Genomic DNA, 14,882 nt, shown 5'->3' on the forward strand with positions numbered 1-14,882 from the left:
ATCACAGCTGTTTTAGGCAATGTCAATGCAACACTGTGGTCATTGCCTTCACATTGTCGATCTCTCGCCGTCTGATCCCCCGGTTAGCACTTTGCCGACATTGGAAGAAAGAGAATGGCCTTCTGACCCGGTCCGGTTTTGTTTCCGGACTTGTACTGGCCAGTCCTCTTCAGCGCCACGTACATGCTTGGGTACTTCCTGGAGCTGTAGGTGTTGTAGTTGTTGCTCTCGAGCCTCTCTAGGAAGTAGCACTCTTCTGTTGCTCGTCTCTGAAGGAAAAGACACAGAACATCTCACATTAGTAAGGTTTCATTTCAGTGAAACCATGTTGGTTCTCATTGGTTCTAAGCAAAAAGAATCTATTCCACCATCAGACGGTGCTGTCTGAATAAAACTAAACCCGGAAGGGAAAAAAAAGCTGGTTCATTCTGAGCGATGTTAGCACAGCTAGCATTACTAAAACTGCAGTCTCCATATGTACGCTCTAGAAAATATCAACCTCTATCAATCCAGAGCTGCAGACAGTTCCAGCCGAACGTCTTGCTCTCTCTCGCTGTCTCGCAGCATGAATAAATCCGAAACATGTCTTGACATGATGCAGAGGTCTTCTCACAGATTTGTAGAGGGGGTAAAGTAGCCAAACATTGTACTTAAGAGCAGCACTGCTTCAATATATTTTTTTCTGAAGTAAATGTAAAAAGTATTCATCTAAGAAATAACTGAAGACTAAAAAAGTACTTAGTCAAATGCTAGACAAGTACTGTGTAAAATCAGAGAAACGGATCATAACATCTGCTTTAAATTGTAAAATAACAAAAGGTGTAATCAGGTAGACAAAATGCAGTTAAGTGCAAATTCTAGTATTTTACAAATTAAAATAAAAAATGAATATAAATACTGTAATTACAAAATAACACATTCAGGCAGGAGACACACAACTCCAAATGTAATTTAAAACCAGAACTTGTTGTAATTCATATCAGTGGCCAGCACTGTATATTGACCTGACCTCCAAATAGCTCGACAGGCTCAGCAGATCGTAAATAACATTAGAACAACAAAGAAGTCTCACTTTAACATAAGATTTTTGGTTTTAAACAGACTTGGTCTTCATTGACTCCAGTAACTCCAGGTGAGCAGAGTAGCATTATGTCAGAGTAACATTACTAAAGTAGAAATAAAAACCATGGTGCAGTAAAACTACTCCTAGAAGTACATTTCTGTCAAAAGGTTAATCAAGGAAATGTAACTATTTACTAGACACCTCTGCATAGTTGAGCTTTGAAGTTCATTTTAACTTTTAAACACCTCATTAACATGAGAAGTCACTAAGTTTAAACAGAAGTTTTTAAGGCTTAGTGTTGGCAACACCGAAGGTCCATACACCAATCAGAACCCCATCAGCTGCTCAGGACAGTTCAAGCTGAATATTGGCTGATTTTGTTACCCATGCACATTTTATAACTTTGTACTTGGCCATTACATGTCAGTTAGTTCTTTAATAATTTGATAAATTATGGTCATAAGTAATCATAAAAATGCTCAAATCTCACATACAAATTTATCTAACTGTTTACTTTCTGAAGATTTCATACTTGATCTTTTTTCCATTAATCATGCTTCAGTTGCCCATTATGAATATGACCCTTCATGAATATAAAACAACTGAGCAACATTCTGCTGAGAATTATTGAGTATAGCCACATGACCCAATTGACACATGTAAGGTAGAAACTGTCAGGTAGTAGACCCAGAATGTTCTGGTTTGATACAATGAAAAGGTTTTATACAATAAAATAATTTAAAAAAAGGTCAAAACGTACACATTTTAAGACAAAATGAATGCTCAAACTTATATAAATGAACTGTATCTAAAAATGAACTAGTTATGATCTGATGTGTTCAAGGACAGGGCTGGGTCAGAGGTGAACTGACATTTTTTTCTTTCAATTCAAGGTAACAAAGGATTGTAATGAGATAAAATAGATGTTTCTTTTCACATTTACACACCAACGGCAGCCGGGCACAGCGCCGTCTCAGGAAGCAGCCTCTCATTAGAAGGAGGAAATACAAACTCCTAATTATGCAGTACAAGCATTTACAACCACAAAGCCTCGTAAATCATCACCGCTTTGCACTTTCAGTGCCAATGGAAGCGAGAAAGTAGCAGTATCGGTTTATTTACACCCATGTTCAGGAAATCCTCACAGACTCTTCGGTTTGGGACAAAACAGTGTTTCAGAGAATTCATTCATCTTATTGCAAGAAAAGCTAGAAAAGGGAAAATTTCTCAGCCGATGGCATAGACTGAAGGTTTGATAGATGCTTAACTTCTTTTAGGTATAACTATGCACTAAAACATGACTGAGTATAAAAAAAATCCCTTATTCAGATGCTTTCCATAAAAAAGCTGAAATGTTTAACACATTAGGTTGAGTTGTTTGCATTTCACTTCTATCTAACCCATTATTTAAAGCTAGCTGTCTGTGCTCTGTTGTGACATTTATAAACTCCATGTCAGGCAGTTGCACAATGTGACCTCATAGGGCCATGAGCCTAAAATGGGCTTCAGCTCAAACTCTGTCAAGTGCTGGAAATGATGTCTAAGGCAAGGAATCGTTACCATATTTCAAATGAAAAAGCATTTTCAGAAATGCTTTTTCATTTTAAGAATGTGGCTGCATTGTTTGACTCATAAATGAAATTAGTAATCAATAATCCGATTTGCATTTTAATTTTCTTCTTCAAGACTGCTCATTCTTTAACTTAATTAAAATGAAAAAGACATTTGAGATTTATTTTTCAAAATGTACCCCAGCAAATAGATACCAAAATTCAATTTGAAATGTAAAATTTGAAAATGAAAAAGCATTTCCAGAAATGCTTTTTCATTTTAAGAATGTGGCTGCATTATTTGACCCATAAATAAAATTAGTAATCAATCATCCTATTTGCATTTGCATTTTCTTCTTCACGACTGCACATTTTAGGCGATAATCATAAAGAAAACAAAGCAGACATTGCTTTTTTGTTTTTGTGGTCTGCCCTCAAAGTACTGCCCAGAACTCGAAAACGAAAAAGCATTATGAGCGGCGGGCGCAGCAGAGTGACGTCAGCAGCAGCTCTTCCTCAGCTCCCTGCTAACCGAGCTACCCATCTTGTTCGGTAGGGGGCGCTGTGGACGTCTGAATTGCATTACATTGCAAACGTGCCGAGAAATTGATTGAATTGTGGCAGGGCCGAGCTCAATTTGTGGCAGTGGCAGACAGAACTGGCAGTTCTGGTGGCATCCTTATGGCCTGGGACATCCAGCGTGTTTTTAAGCATTTATTTATATTTTTCTGTGAGTGACAATTCAGAATAGCCGCTCGTGCTCTATAATAAACCGGCTGTTTGTGCAATAAATCTTCATCATCCTTTCAACACGTCACACATTCACATAGTGATATTTATTTTCCATGTCAAATAAATACAATCACATTATGTTATGGGTCTAAAGCTGTTTATTAAATAATAATCAATAATGAAATCATTATTTAAAGGTAACAGGCTATAACAACAATGACAACCCGTTTGCCGATAATCAGCATCAGCTTCCACAAAAACAGCGGCAACCGCATTGGCGAGCTTTTACAGCCGGTCTGGCACCTTCTGGCATCCTCACGGAATCCCCTGCCACCCTGCAGCAGGCTGTGGAGGAACTGCCACAGCCAATGCAGACGTGCACAGCGCCCCCTACCGAACGATGGGTAGCTCGGTCAGCAGGGAGCTGAGGAAGAGCGGCTGCTGACGTCACTCTGCTGCGCCCGCCGCTCGGAATGCTTTTTCATTTTCGAGTTCTGGGCAGTACTTTGAGGGCAGAGCACGAAAACGAAAAAGCAATGTCTGCTGTGTTTTCTTTTTGATTATGGCATAAAATGTGCAGTCATGAAGAAGAAAATGCAAATGCAAATAGGATGATTGATTACTAATTTTATTTATGAATCAAATAATGCAGCCACATTCTTAAAATGAAAAAGCATTTCTGGAAATGCTTTTTCATTTTCAAATTTTACATTTCAAATTGAATTTTGGTACATTTTGAAAAATAAATCTCAAATGTCTATTTCATTTTAATTAAGTGAAAGAATGAGCAGTCTTGGAGAAGAAAATGAAAATGCAGATAGGATTATTGATTACTAATTTAATTTATGAGTCAAACAATGCAGCCACATATTTCAAATGAAAAAGCATTTCTGAAAATGCTTTTTCATTTGAAATATGGTAACGATTTGCTTCCATACGTGTCTGGGCGCATTCACTCACTGTCTGTGTCAGATGCTCCAGAAACTGCCTGTAGCCCCGTCGTTCCACTCCTAATGCTGGCATTTAGGTTCTGAACATACCAGCTCCTTCACAAAAATCATCTACAAACCCATCACCAATCTGAATGCCTACATAAAAAACATACACACTGTTACAAATCAGATGAAAAAGCAGCCATATCATTTATCCTCACTTCTTTACAATGTACAGTTAAATCTAAAAAGATTAGAATATCATGAAAAACGTTCAGTGTTTTATGTCACTCATTTCAGAAAGTGAAACTCATGTTTCATTCATTATACATGAAGGGTAATATTTCAGTCCTATATTTCTTGTAAATTTGAGGATTCTGGCTTAAAGAGAATAAAAGCCCGAAATTCTGTGTCAGAAAATTTGAATATTACATAAGATTAATAAAAAAAAGGACGGATCATAACCAGTTTATTTCTTTAGATATAGATAATTTATATAAGTTTAAGCATCCCTCTTGTCTTAACGTGTATGTTTTGACCTTTTGTTTAATATTTTATTGTATAAAACCTTTTCATTGTGTCAAACCAGACCGTTCTGGGTCTACCACCTAACGGTGTCAAAGTTGAATACTTTTACAAGCCACTGTACGTAAACATTCAGGATTCACTCCTCAGTGCTACCTGCTTTGTTTGCAGCTTTTACTATCAGACCTCATTTTAAAACACTTGTGTTAATTAACATATCTCTAGATGCTTATTTTGCTACTATTCTAGTCTTCTCTGCGTGGAAAGCAACTCCAAATTAAACCCCATGTCTTGACATTTTAAACTTGACATTTGATGCCATGACGTGTGATAACTGTTGGTCTTCAGTGACTTGGACTTAACGAGACAAGACTAAATAACATAGACATCTGTAGAGAGAAGTCACTCACCGCTCCAAACAGCCGGCCATCTCTGTTCATCGCCAGATAACGGTTTGCACAAACTCCTTTGATGACCACCTCCCCCACCGAGGTCGCCTGCAGCTGAAGCTTTACTGTAGATGCAGATAAAAGTTTATTTACATTGAGTAAACAGAAACCATTTGTTCTTTCATGGTGGAATGTTTAATTCAATTCAATTCAAAGATACTTTATTGATCCCCGGGGGGAAATTAGAATTCCAGTACAACCCATCCAAACATACATCATGACACAAGACAATGGGGGGACGGGTCACCGAGGCTTTGCTGCCTGGGGTGCATATGTTTATCTTGAGCATGTGTGTGTGTGTAAGTAAGTCCATGAAGCACTGTCACAGAGGCCATTGTCCTTGATGGTACGTTGGAATGTTCTTCAACCGGCCACAAAGTTCTGAGCAGGTCCACAGATGTCCTCAGGGAAGGGAGGGAGCAGAGCGTCATGTTTACATAACTTCCAGGAGAAGTTGAAGATAGCCAGCCATCAAGGCCGTGCAGGGGAGCCAGATTCAGAAAAAAATAATTATTTGGGTTAGGCTGACTCTTAATTTTCCGTCAGCCTTGAGAGTCTCGCTGGTGCTTCTCAAAGGCGAATCCAAATAGACAAATTCCTGCTCTTTCACCAGATCCGAGCGAACAACTTTCTCCAAGATTTATCCCATTTCACCCCTGAGTCCAGGAACCGCAACCCGCCTGCGATCCTAAGGATCACATCCAGTCTGCAATTCAGCTCACGTAACATCTCAGTCTGAGTGCTGATCGCCCTGAAGATCCCATCACACATGCCAGGCAGCCTTATAATTGCCAGAACAGCTGCTGACATTCTCCGAATTTCTCGATATGCCAGGTAACCGCTGACTCCAAAAAGCAGAAATCCTGATATCAAACATCCAATTATATACATATCTTCCACATCCTCGACTGACATTATCGACAAACACACAATCCTCCACTTCTGCCAGGAGTCCATTGTGTATCCAGAGAAAAACGTCCGGTCCGGACAAGTTGGGCTCTCCTTCACCCTGTCTTCTCCTCGAGAAAATTTTATCAATTGCATTGAGAGACCAGCTGACCAAATCCATAACTCAGAATTTGGAAGATGTGCAATTAAACAAAGTGAGCAATCTGTTTACAGAATGAGGAAAAATATATAAAGAATGCATCTTCAGATTCAAATCAAGCTGATGTATGACGAGTGGCATTCTCTCTGTGCTCCATCTCCTTTAGGATGATCCACAGATATGTCCGCTACTAGAGACAAATTATATGGGAACAAACATGACCATGAAGTAAAGAAAAAACAAGACAATGATCTGATCACAGGAAGCTAAAGATGGAGATTCTCTGATGTTTGATTTGGTGACATCTAGTGGTACAGCAGCAGATTACAACCAAATGAAATCTGTTGTTGCTTCTATAAAACTTTTAAAGTTTGTCTGTACAATTATACTGTAAAAAACAGGAGACTGGCAAATGTACACCACACTTCCCTCTTTTTGACACTTAAAATAAATTGATATTTAAACATTTTAGAAAAATGCAACTTCCAATTTGAGCAAATTAAATTAGTGAAGAAAGAAACCCAAATTAAAAAAGACATTTTTAATAAAGTCCTCAGTGTCTCGCTTTGGTTCCCCCAACAAGTCATATAAAATAGATATAAATGAATGTTTTTATATACATTTATACAGAAGAGAAACTTTCCAATAGTAATCAATGCCTTCCTGTTTCCCAGGGGTGAAAATATAATGTGAAGGAGGCTGATTTTTCTTTAAAGGAGACATACCATGTTTTTAAATTCTTCCTTTTCACCCTTAAATCATTTGCGCATGGTCTCCATAAAGTGGAATTGCAATGCTTTGGTCTGAACTCCTTGTTACTGTAGCTCCACAGGCTCCTCTTTAACGCCTGTTCTGAGGAGCGTCTGAGAGCAACTCGTTCCAGTGCCGTCTCTTTAAATGCTACTGAGGCATTCACGCCCGCCCACTTACAGGTCAAAGACCACTCCACTTTAACCTGTTTGGACATTTTTGTAGTTTGATAACAGAGATACAATTATTTAACGCCGCAAAAACAAGACAAAAATGGCAAAATTGTTTATGTAATAATAATATTCAAATCACTCAGTACGGTTCTGTCCTCAAGGAGCTAAAAGCAGCACACAGCACTAACATAAGCAGAAAACACAATGCTACTGCTATCAGAACAATGGCCAGGATGTCATATCAACACACAATAAACTCATGTCGAAAATAAAGTTTGTCATTTTAGCGATATTTGTAGCTTAACGCTTTGCTACGTCCGTCGTTTCCATAGACGGAAGGAACTGATGAGGTTCTGATGCTGGGGGACGATGTAACGATGAATTGTGTGGTTTAATTCACCCAACAACCAAACAGAACTTATCTTCTTTCAGCGTAGGTATACTTGAGCTTGGACTATAAAATCACAGTGAGATATAAATATGGCAGATACACGAAATTTATCAGCCGGAAGTCCATGACCTTGTTTAGCTGTTCCGTAGCAAATACTGTGGCGTAACATTTGGAAAAACATAAAAGATTAGAGAAAAAACTGAACGGACTGAAAAATAAGAACCAAACAGAATATAAAGATATCTCTGCAGCACCTGGAGAGACTAACTTAAACTCTTCTGCACTCCTTCAGACTCCAAGTGCACAACAGAATGTATTTAAAGGCTAAAAAAGTGGATTTTGCATATGTCCCCTTTAAAACAGGAAAGCAAAGGCGGGTGTATGTTGATCTTTATTAGTCAGAGGCAGAGCAGTAAATCAAAAGTTCAAACCAACTGGACCCACAGTTGAAACAAAGCTGGGTGAGGAACCGTATTTATCTTGCCACCACACGCAGGGAGGTAAGGAAGGTAAAAAAAAATGTCCAGAGCTAACTGTTACACAACTAGAGCAAACAGAGGCATCTTGGATGATATTTACATGGTAACCAGCTGTCTGGTAGGCATGCAAGAAAAAAACCTTTCCATCTTTCAGTTACAGATTTAAAGGTGAGGTTTGCTACATCCAACAGGGACTTTAACTGGAACTATGGTCAGATGAGCTGAAGCTATTCTGCAACAAACAGGCCAGGTGGGTCAGGTGTGAAACAAAGGATGCATACAGGGAAAAGCATCTCATGCTCACTGTTAGGTATGGTGGAGGTCCTGTAATGCTGTGGTCCTGTTGCATTTGTAAAGGCTGTAGGAACACTGCTAGAGTGCATGGCATCATGAACTCTTTCTATGAGCTGGGCAACTGAGATAAATATCTGGTAAACCCTGCAAAACTGAAAATGGGTCATCTGGTCTTTCTGCAGGATAATGGTCTAAAAACATTTGGCCAAATCAACACAGAAATGGTTCACCAGACATAAAATCCACTTTATTTAGTGGTCATCTCAATCCTTAGAGGTAACGCCAATAGAAAAGGTGTGGGGTGAACTGAAGACAGCAAACGAGAGGACAATGGAAGATCAAGAGAAACTGTGAAAGGAGGAATAGTCAAAGATCCATTATGAATCTGAATATACTGCCAATGACAACACTGAAGCCAAACACTACATGTTCCTTCAACAGCTGAGAAATACTTTAATAGTTTCTTGTGTTCTGACTAACACTGAGTGACATTTCATATGTAGTACATGAATAAAACACCTCTAAGGAAAGTGGTAGTTATGACTTGAATCACATCCGTCCCTAGGCATCACCATTATACGACATATGGAGCCTGGAGACTGTGGTGGCCACCTTAAAGCCAGATGAAAACCATCTCCACCTTCTTTGTTTTGATACAGACTCCTCATTAGGGCACATGGTAAGATGTTTCAAGTCACAGATCAAAGAGGTGTGTTACCCCCCCAAAAAAACATGGAACTGGTCTGAGAGAACTGCTGTAGGTTTGGTTTTCACAGCATATGTCCTGCCCTGAAGAAGAACAGATACCAGCATCTAAACTGTGTAAACCCTGGGACTCCAGGAAAGGCAATAGTCTGTAGTGACGTCCATCTCAGAGAGCTTTCAGATGAGGATTTCCAGCTTCATCTGGCAGGTCTGTCAGGGGTTTAACAAACGGAGCCTTGATGCAGGAAACTCAGGTCACAGCAGACGGTTCGGGTAAAAAGCTCAATAACTAACATCCAATTATCTCTGCCTAATAACTTACCGAGGGAAGAAATAATGTTTGTCTCCATAAAACTTCCAGAGGAAAACAGCAACAACAAAAGTACTTCAGGACATTTTATTTAATGTTTGTTAGGCTTCACGTGGCTGACAGGCTCCCTTTAGCCTCAGCAGCTCTGCCAGGCATGTGTTTTCCCAGGAGGGGAAAAAAGTCCAATTTCATGTCTCTCCCACTCCCTCCTGATGAAACCCCAGAACGCTTTACAGTAATCAGTGACTTACGGAGGCCTTCAGGGGGATCACCGTTGTTTATTCAAAACAAGCACCCCCATGTTTTTACTTAAGCGCTCATACAAGTTGACCCAGCTTGTACTATAAAGACTCTCTTTGGTATAATCTGTAATAATACTGGTGGCTCTGAGAGAGAGGATTTTAATTTCTGTCTTGTGTGACGTAAAGCCTTCAGTGACTCAGCAGGGTGAAAGCATATAGTAAAAACATCATGCATTCACATTCTCAGTCATTAAAAAAATCTCAAGTCATTTTTTTCTGAACTGGAGGTTTTATACTTCTCTTAGGTTTCCCAACACATATTACAAGGATAATTAACCTCAATAAGCTGGAAACCTCCCTTCCTCCTTTCATTTTCTGTTGCATATTAAAAAAAGAAATAAACACACTTTCTGTAATTTCCAAAAAGTAAGAAGAATAAGACTGGAAATACTTACTGTGGGGGTCGTTTTTCTCTCGGATTCCATCCACACCCCCGTCGGTTTTAATCCTCAGGAAAAAGCCTCCGTTTTTACAGTACAGCCTCTTTGGATCCTTGAAGCTCCCAGGAGAAAAGCCGCCGCTGCCGCCGTCTTCAGGTACGGCGGGAAGTGTTGTGATTTCTCCTGTGGCCATCTCCTCCTCTCACGCCGTTTCCTGACAACTGCTTCGTCTCCTTCTTGAGAAGTGCAGGAGCCCCGCTGTGGCCTCCCACCTCCCACAAAGTTCTCCCTCCTCCCCTTCTCCTGAGCCCTTCACACAAACTGATTCCACTTAACCTCAGAGGTCAGAATTCCCAAGAAGACGCACTCTGAGGGCTGAAGTGCCCTTTAAGGCCTGAGAATCTTCAGCAAAGGAGCTCCTGCAGGGATCATTTTAAGAGAAATTATTAATTTCTCATGTTTGTAGCAGTTTGTCTGTGTTCTATAGAGCTGGCAGCTCCCTCTCCGGTCTACATGCAGAAGGGTTTACATGCAGGTTCCTTCAGTTTTCCAGTCTTCTTGCAGTTGAAACAGTGCAGCTGGCTTAGATCTCTGATGAAGGCTTTCCCTTCTGGGCCTCAGTTCGCATGCGCCCTGGGCGCAAACACACACATACACACACCATGCTCACGCCCACTAATCTTCGCCAATTTAACCAACCAACCCAGTGAAGGTTGGGAAAGGGGGACGGGCAGCTTGGAATGTGTCACTGAGGCCTCTGAGAGAGCTGAAACAAGAACCAGCAGCAGCAATATGTGAACAGAACCACTGTTTTCATTCATTCACTCACACAGCAGGAAAAGAGGCATAAAAAAGCCATGCCTGCTGGAAAGTCGGTGACTCACAGAAGGATATTCTCTTTCAACAAATTAACTATTTCTAACGAAAACCTGGCAGTTTGCCGTCAAACAAGCATGACTGAATTATTGTTTTCAACTTTGTCAAAGCTGATCAAACAGTGATTCAAATTATTAAACATGGTCTATTTAATGATTTAGTTCTGTGCTTTTTAAAATTTACTATGAAGTTGTGATTTCTTCTGCCATCATCTGCTGGGGAAGCAGCATCAGAACCAGGGACTTAAAAAACCTCAACAAGCTGATAAAGAAGGCTGGTTCTGTTCTGGGGACTCCTCTGAAACCTCTGAAGATCATTGTGGAAAGAAGGATTCTTCATAAAATGAAGAACATTATGGAGAACCCTGAGCATCCTCTTCATGAGACTGTCCTACAACAACAGAGTGTCTTCAGTCAGAGGCTTCTTCAGATCTGCTGTAAGACAGACCTCTACAGGAGATCTTTCCTGCCCACAGCCATCAGGATCTACAGCGGCTCTTTGAAGAAACCTTCATAATGAGCTACAACATTTAATTTCCCTTTGGGATTAATAAAGTATTTTTGAATTTAATTGATTTACAAAATTTATAATGGATGGATGGCTGGAAACATGGACGTTGGCTGGCCGACTAACGGATGGAAGGACTACAACTTTTAGAAATGGGAAAATTAGGAAGTTTGGAAATAGTTTTCCATTCTGTGTTTGGGTTTTTTGGATGAGCCCTGTAATAAACTCATGCACATGTCAAAGGAAGCAATCATTGTTCTGGGTTTATGAAACTACTGTCGGGTCGATGAAAATCCAGATGTACACAAAACTGCGTTAGACTGGTCTGAGACATTTATCTAAGGCATCCGCTGAGGCCAACCCAATAAAACAACTAAGAGGCACAAAATTATACAAACTACTTCTTTTACAGAGCACATGTATATCTACATTACAGTTTCATAAAATTATTTAACTCTTTTTGCATACAGACTGTTTCTCTTTCAGGAGAAAAACAAACTGTTAAAGATAGTTACAATTAAGCACCAAATTACTTATTTAGGGTCCAAGTAATCTTTTCATTTAACTAACAGGTTTCTTCTGACTGGAATTATATCAACATCTCAGGACGGCCCGGCCAGAGTCCATACATGACTCTGATAGGGAATCTGTGGAGGTAGCTAAAGATTAGGGTGATGGCAAGGAGACCTTCCAACCTCAAAGACTTGGGTGCTTATCATCACCGATACAGTCAGAAAAACAGTGGAAACTTGCAAAACGTTCTCAGCAAGTAGAAGGAAGTTGTTGCAAATAATGATAGCAAATAACTGTTTATTGAGAATTAATTTTCAACATTACTTTTTAATTAAATGTAATAAAAACTGCTTTTTTTCCCCAGATACAAATTTTGAATTGTTTTATTATCTTTTGAGAGATACCTTTCATTTCGTATTAGAGAGTAAATTCTAGACTGAAAATGAAAATAATTTCCATCTTAATCCGCCAGGGGTATGAATGGTTGTGGGCTTAACTGTAGAGTTAAACTAATGCAGCACACGTAAAAGCAAAAACCTGTAAATATTAAAATGAATACTATTTTACTGTAATATTAGTGTTGCTGAACCTGAATCTCCCACCAGAGCTCTTAATACCAAGACAGGTTTATAGTTTAAACTTTTTTAAACGTCCTACAACATAAAGACACAGCATGAACTTTTAAAAACTGTTAAATGTTTTAAAAATGAGGGACGTTATGTGAGAACATTATGAGTGCTTCAGTGTTTTCTGGACCTGAACATCATGACTAATGTCTGAGAATATATGATCTCTGGGAGTCTGGGTTACTGTGGGGCATATCTAGCACCTAAAATGTGCCGCACAACATAAATATCACAATAATTGATGTTATTAGAAAGTCTTATTTTTTTTTAGGTTTTGCATTTTTGTTTAATCCAGATGCACACATCTGCTGAGATGAAGCACAGATGAGTTGCCCTGAACTCTTTCTCGGATCTGGCACTATGTGCCATTCTAGTTTCCCTCTCGTTGCGTTGTGGTTGTCGTGTCTCACTGCTCTACCTCATCACTGCCACCACAGAGCGATGCCCCGGTCGAGCTGGGGAAGCTTTTTATTTCACTAAGCTAATTTTAGCAAAACAGGAGACTCACCCAGAGGAAATGGAAGTTCACATGTCATTGCCACAGAAAACGTCTGACATACAACAAGCACAAAGGGGAAATTCTGCCTTTAGCGGCAATAGTAAAACATTAGACAACCATTGTTGACAGTTCAACTTTTTTTTTTTAAGTTATATATCTTTTTAAACATTCAGAATAGTTTTACAATAGCTAATATTTTCCTGAGAATGAAAATGTTTTGGGTTAATTACAGCAAAAATCTGATGAATTGATTTCAGTGAGTCCAGATGTTTAGAAGAAAAGATTTAATCAAAAGCATTTTCTCTGTGGGACATTTAAAGAAATAATTAACAAATAGTCAGTTTTAAAAGTTTACTGTGACTGTGTGGAAACTTGAAAAAAAAAACCAACAAAAAAACAAGTAACTTTGAAACGTTTTCAAAAAAGTTAATTTCCAATAAATACATCTCCCCCTTGTGGTAGAGAATAGGTATTAGACTCTTTAAATTATCTGATTGATGACAAGAAAAACTTTTCATGCAAATTGTAAAAGTTATGAAAACAAAAAAAGAAAAACAATGTTTTGTTTTTATGGAACAATCATAACCGCATCAGATTCTCCTCAGTTCTTTGACCAGTTCCTGTGATGATCTCTGCATCAGTCTGCAGAACTAGAAAAACAAGGTCTAAAGCTTTCCTCCAAGCTTCCTGCTTCACACTCAGGTTATCATAGATCTTCACAGTCAGTGCTTCATCTGGTTTCCCTGCTGAGAAAACTGCATCCTCTCTTCGACTCTCCAAAATGAGCTGCCAAAACTTCCCTGCGATGATTTCGTCTTTGTGAAAATCCTGCAGCTGATTGCTGACAATAGTCCTGGCTTCGGCTGCTGAGAACCTTCCTGTGCTAACCATAACAGCACTTATGTAATCTATTAAACCATCTGCCATGAGCTGTAACACGAGACCTCTGTATAAGTTAGCCGCTGACCCAGTTTTGCTGTCTTCCACCCTGTGGTACTCTGCTTGCTTTTGTAGCTGATGAACACAAAGCACCTCGGTCCCTCCAGCACCAGGCAGCAGGGCTCTGTCTTTCAGTGCATGGTGTAAACGATAAGCACAGGCCCAGAACTGGTCCTCCAGCGCCTGCAGTTTGCCATGTATGCAGCTTGTTATGACTGCTGTGACCAGTCCACCATTCCTGCCATTGGAAATGTTCACAGCTGTTGAAGACTCCCTCTCATAGCTGCTGAGGTCCCTCCAGATCTCAACATTAATGCCATTGCCGACACAATGCTCAGCTAACTGGGTGGCATAGCTTACTGGAACAGCTCCAGTCGAACTGGCGATAATCCTCAAAACAGAGGAGTTGACTTTTTCCACCACGAGTATATGATGCCTACAGCACTGCTGGATGACCTTCTGGCTGGCAAGGCCGGCAGTTAGTATCAGGTTCACTTTCAGGTTCAAGAGACGATTCACAACCTTTTCCAACCATTCATCCTCTTTGCTTGAAGCAGACAAATCCAAGTGTTCACACACACCTACACCTGATAGGCTTTTGAAGCCAAGATGGCGGTAGGTCTGTGACAGATCTCCAGTAACAAGAGCAACCTTCAGGGGTTGTTGTTTTATCCTATGAGCAACTCTAGCCTGTTCATCAGACAAACGAAAAACACAGCCTTCAACAACACAAGTGCAGTCCTCTGGTAAACCAGGAAGAACACAAGTCTGCACTTTTGAAATGTCAAACGAGGGATCGCTGATATCTTGTTGATTCATCTTTGACAGCATCTGAACAG

At 39.8% G+C, this 14,882-nt stretch overlaps 2 protein-coding genes across 3 annotated transcripts in view; both read right to left on the reverse strand.

The window, feature by feature from the left end:
- Positions 1-29: 29 nt before the first annotated feature.
- On the reverse strand, positions 30-10,685 carry fgf2 (fibroblast growth factor 2). The gene is made up of 3 exons (XM_047352895.1): positions 10,099-10,685; positions 5,213-5,316; positions 30-269 (listed from the first exon to the last, which is right to left on the reverse strand). The coding sequence occupies exons 1-3, from the start codon at positions 10,274-10,276 to the stop codon at positions 84-86; spliced, it is 468 nt and encodes a 155-aa protein (XP_047208851.1). The 5' UTR covers positions 10,277-10,685; the 3' UTR covers positions 30-83.
- Positions 10,686-13,371: 2,686 nt separating this feature from the next.
- bbs12 (Bardet-Biedl syndrome 12) overlaps positions 13,372-14,882 on the reverse strand; it is an 8,121-nt gene continuing 6,610 nt past the window's right edge. For both annotated transcript variants that reach the window (XM_047353860.1, XM_047353861.1), the window contains exon 2: positions 13,372-14,882. This exon is cut by the window's right edge and continues 700 nt beyond it. In XM_047353860.1, the coding sequence (XP_047209816.1) occupies positions 13,684-14,882 (1,199 nt within the window). In that variant the 3' untranslated portion in view covers positions 13,372-13,683.

The sequence above is a fragment of the Girardinichthys multiradiatus genome, chromosome 23 (assembly GCF_021462225.1).
Source record: "Girardinichthys multiradiatus isolate DD_20200921_A chromosome 23, DD_fGirMul_XY1, whole genome shotgun sequence".
In the NCBI taxonomy this organism is placed as follows: domain Eukaryota; kingdom Metazoa; phylum Chordata; class Actinopteri; order Cyprinodontiformes; family Goodeidae; genus Girardinichthys; species Girardinichthys multiradiatus.

Coding starts and splice junctions, on each gene's coding strand:
- fgf2 (XM_047352895.1), bottom strand. CDS start 10,276: ATGGCCACAGGAGAAATCACAACACTTCCCGCCGTACCTGAAGACGGC. Junction 5,317..10,098: donor AGAGAAAAACGACCCCCACA/GTAAGTATTTCC, acceptor CTGCATCTACAG/TAAAGCTTCAGCTGCAGGCG. Junction 270..5,212: donor ATGGCCGGCTGTTTGGAGCG/GTGAGTGACTTC, acceptor CTTTTCCTTCAG/AGACGAGCAACAGAAGAGTG.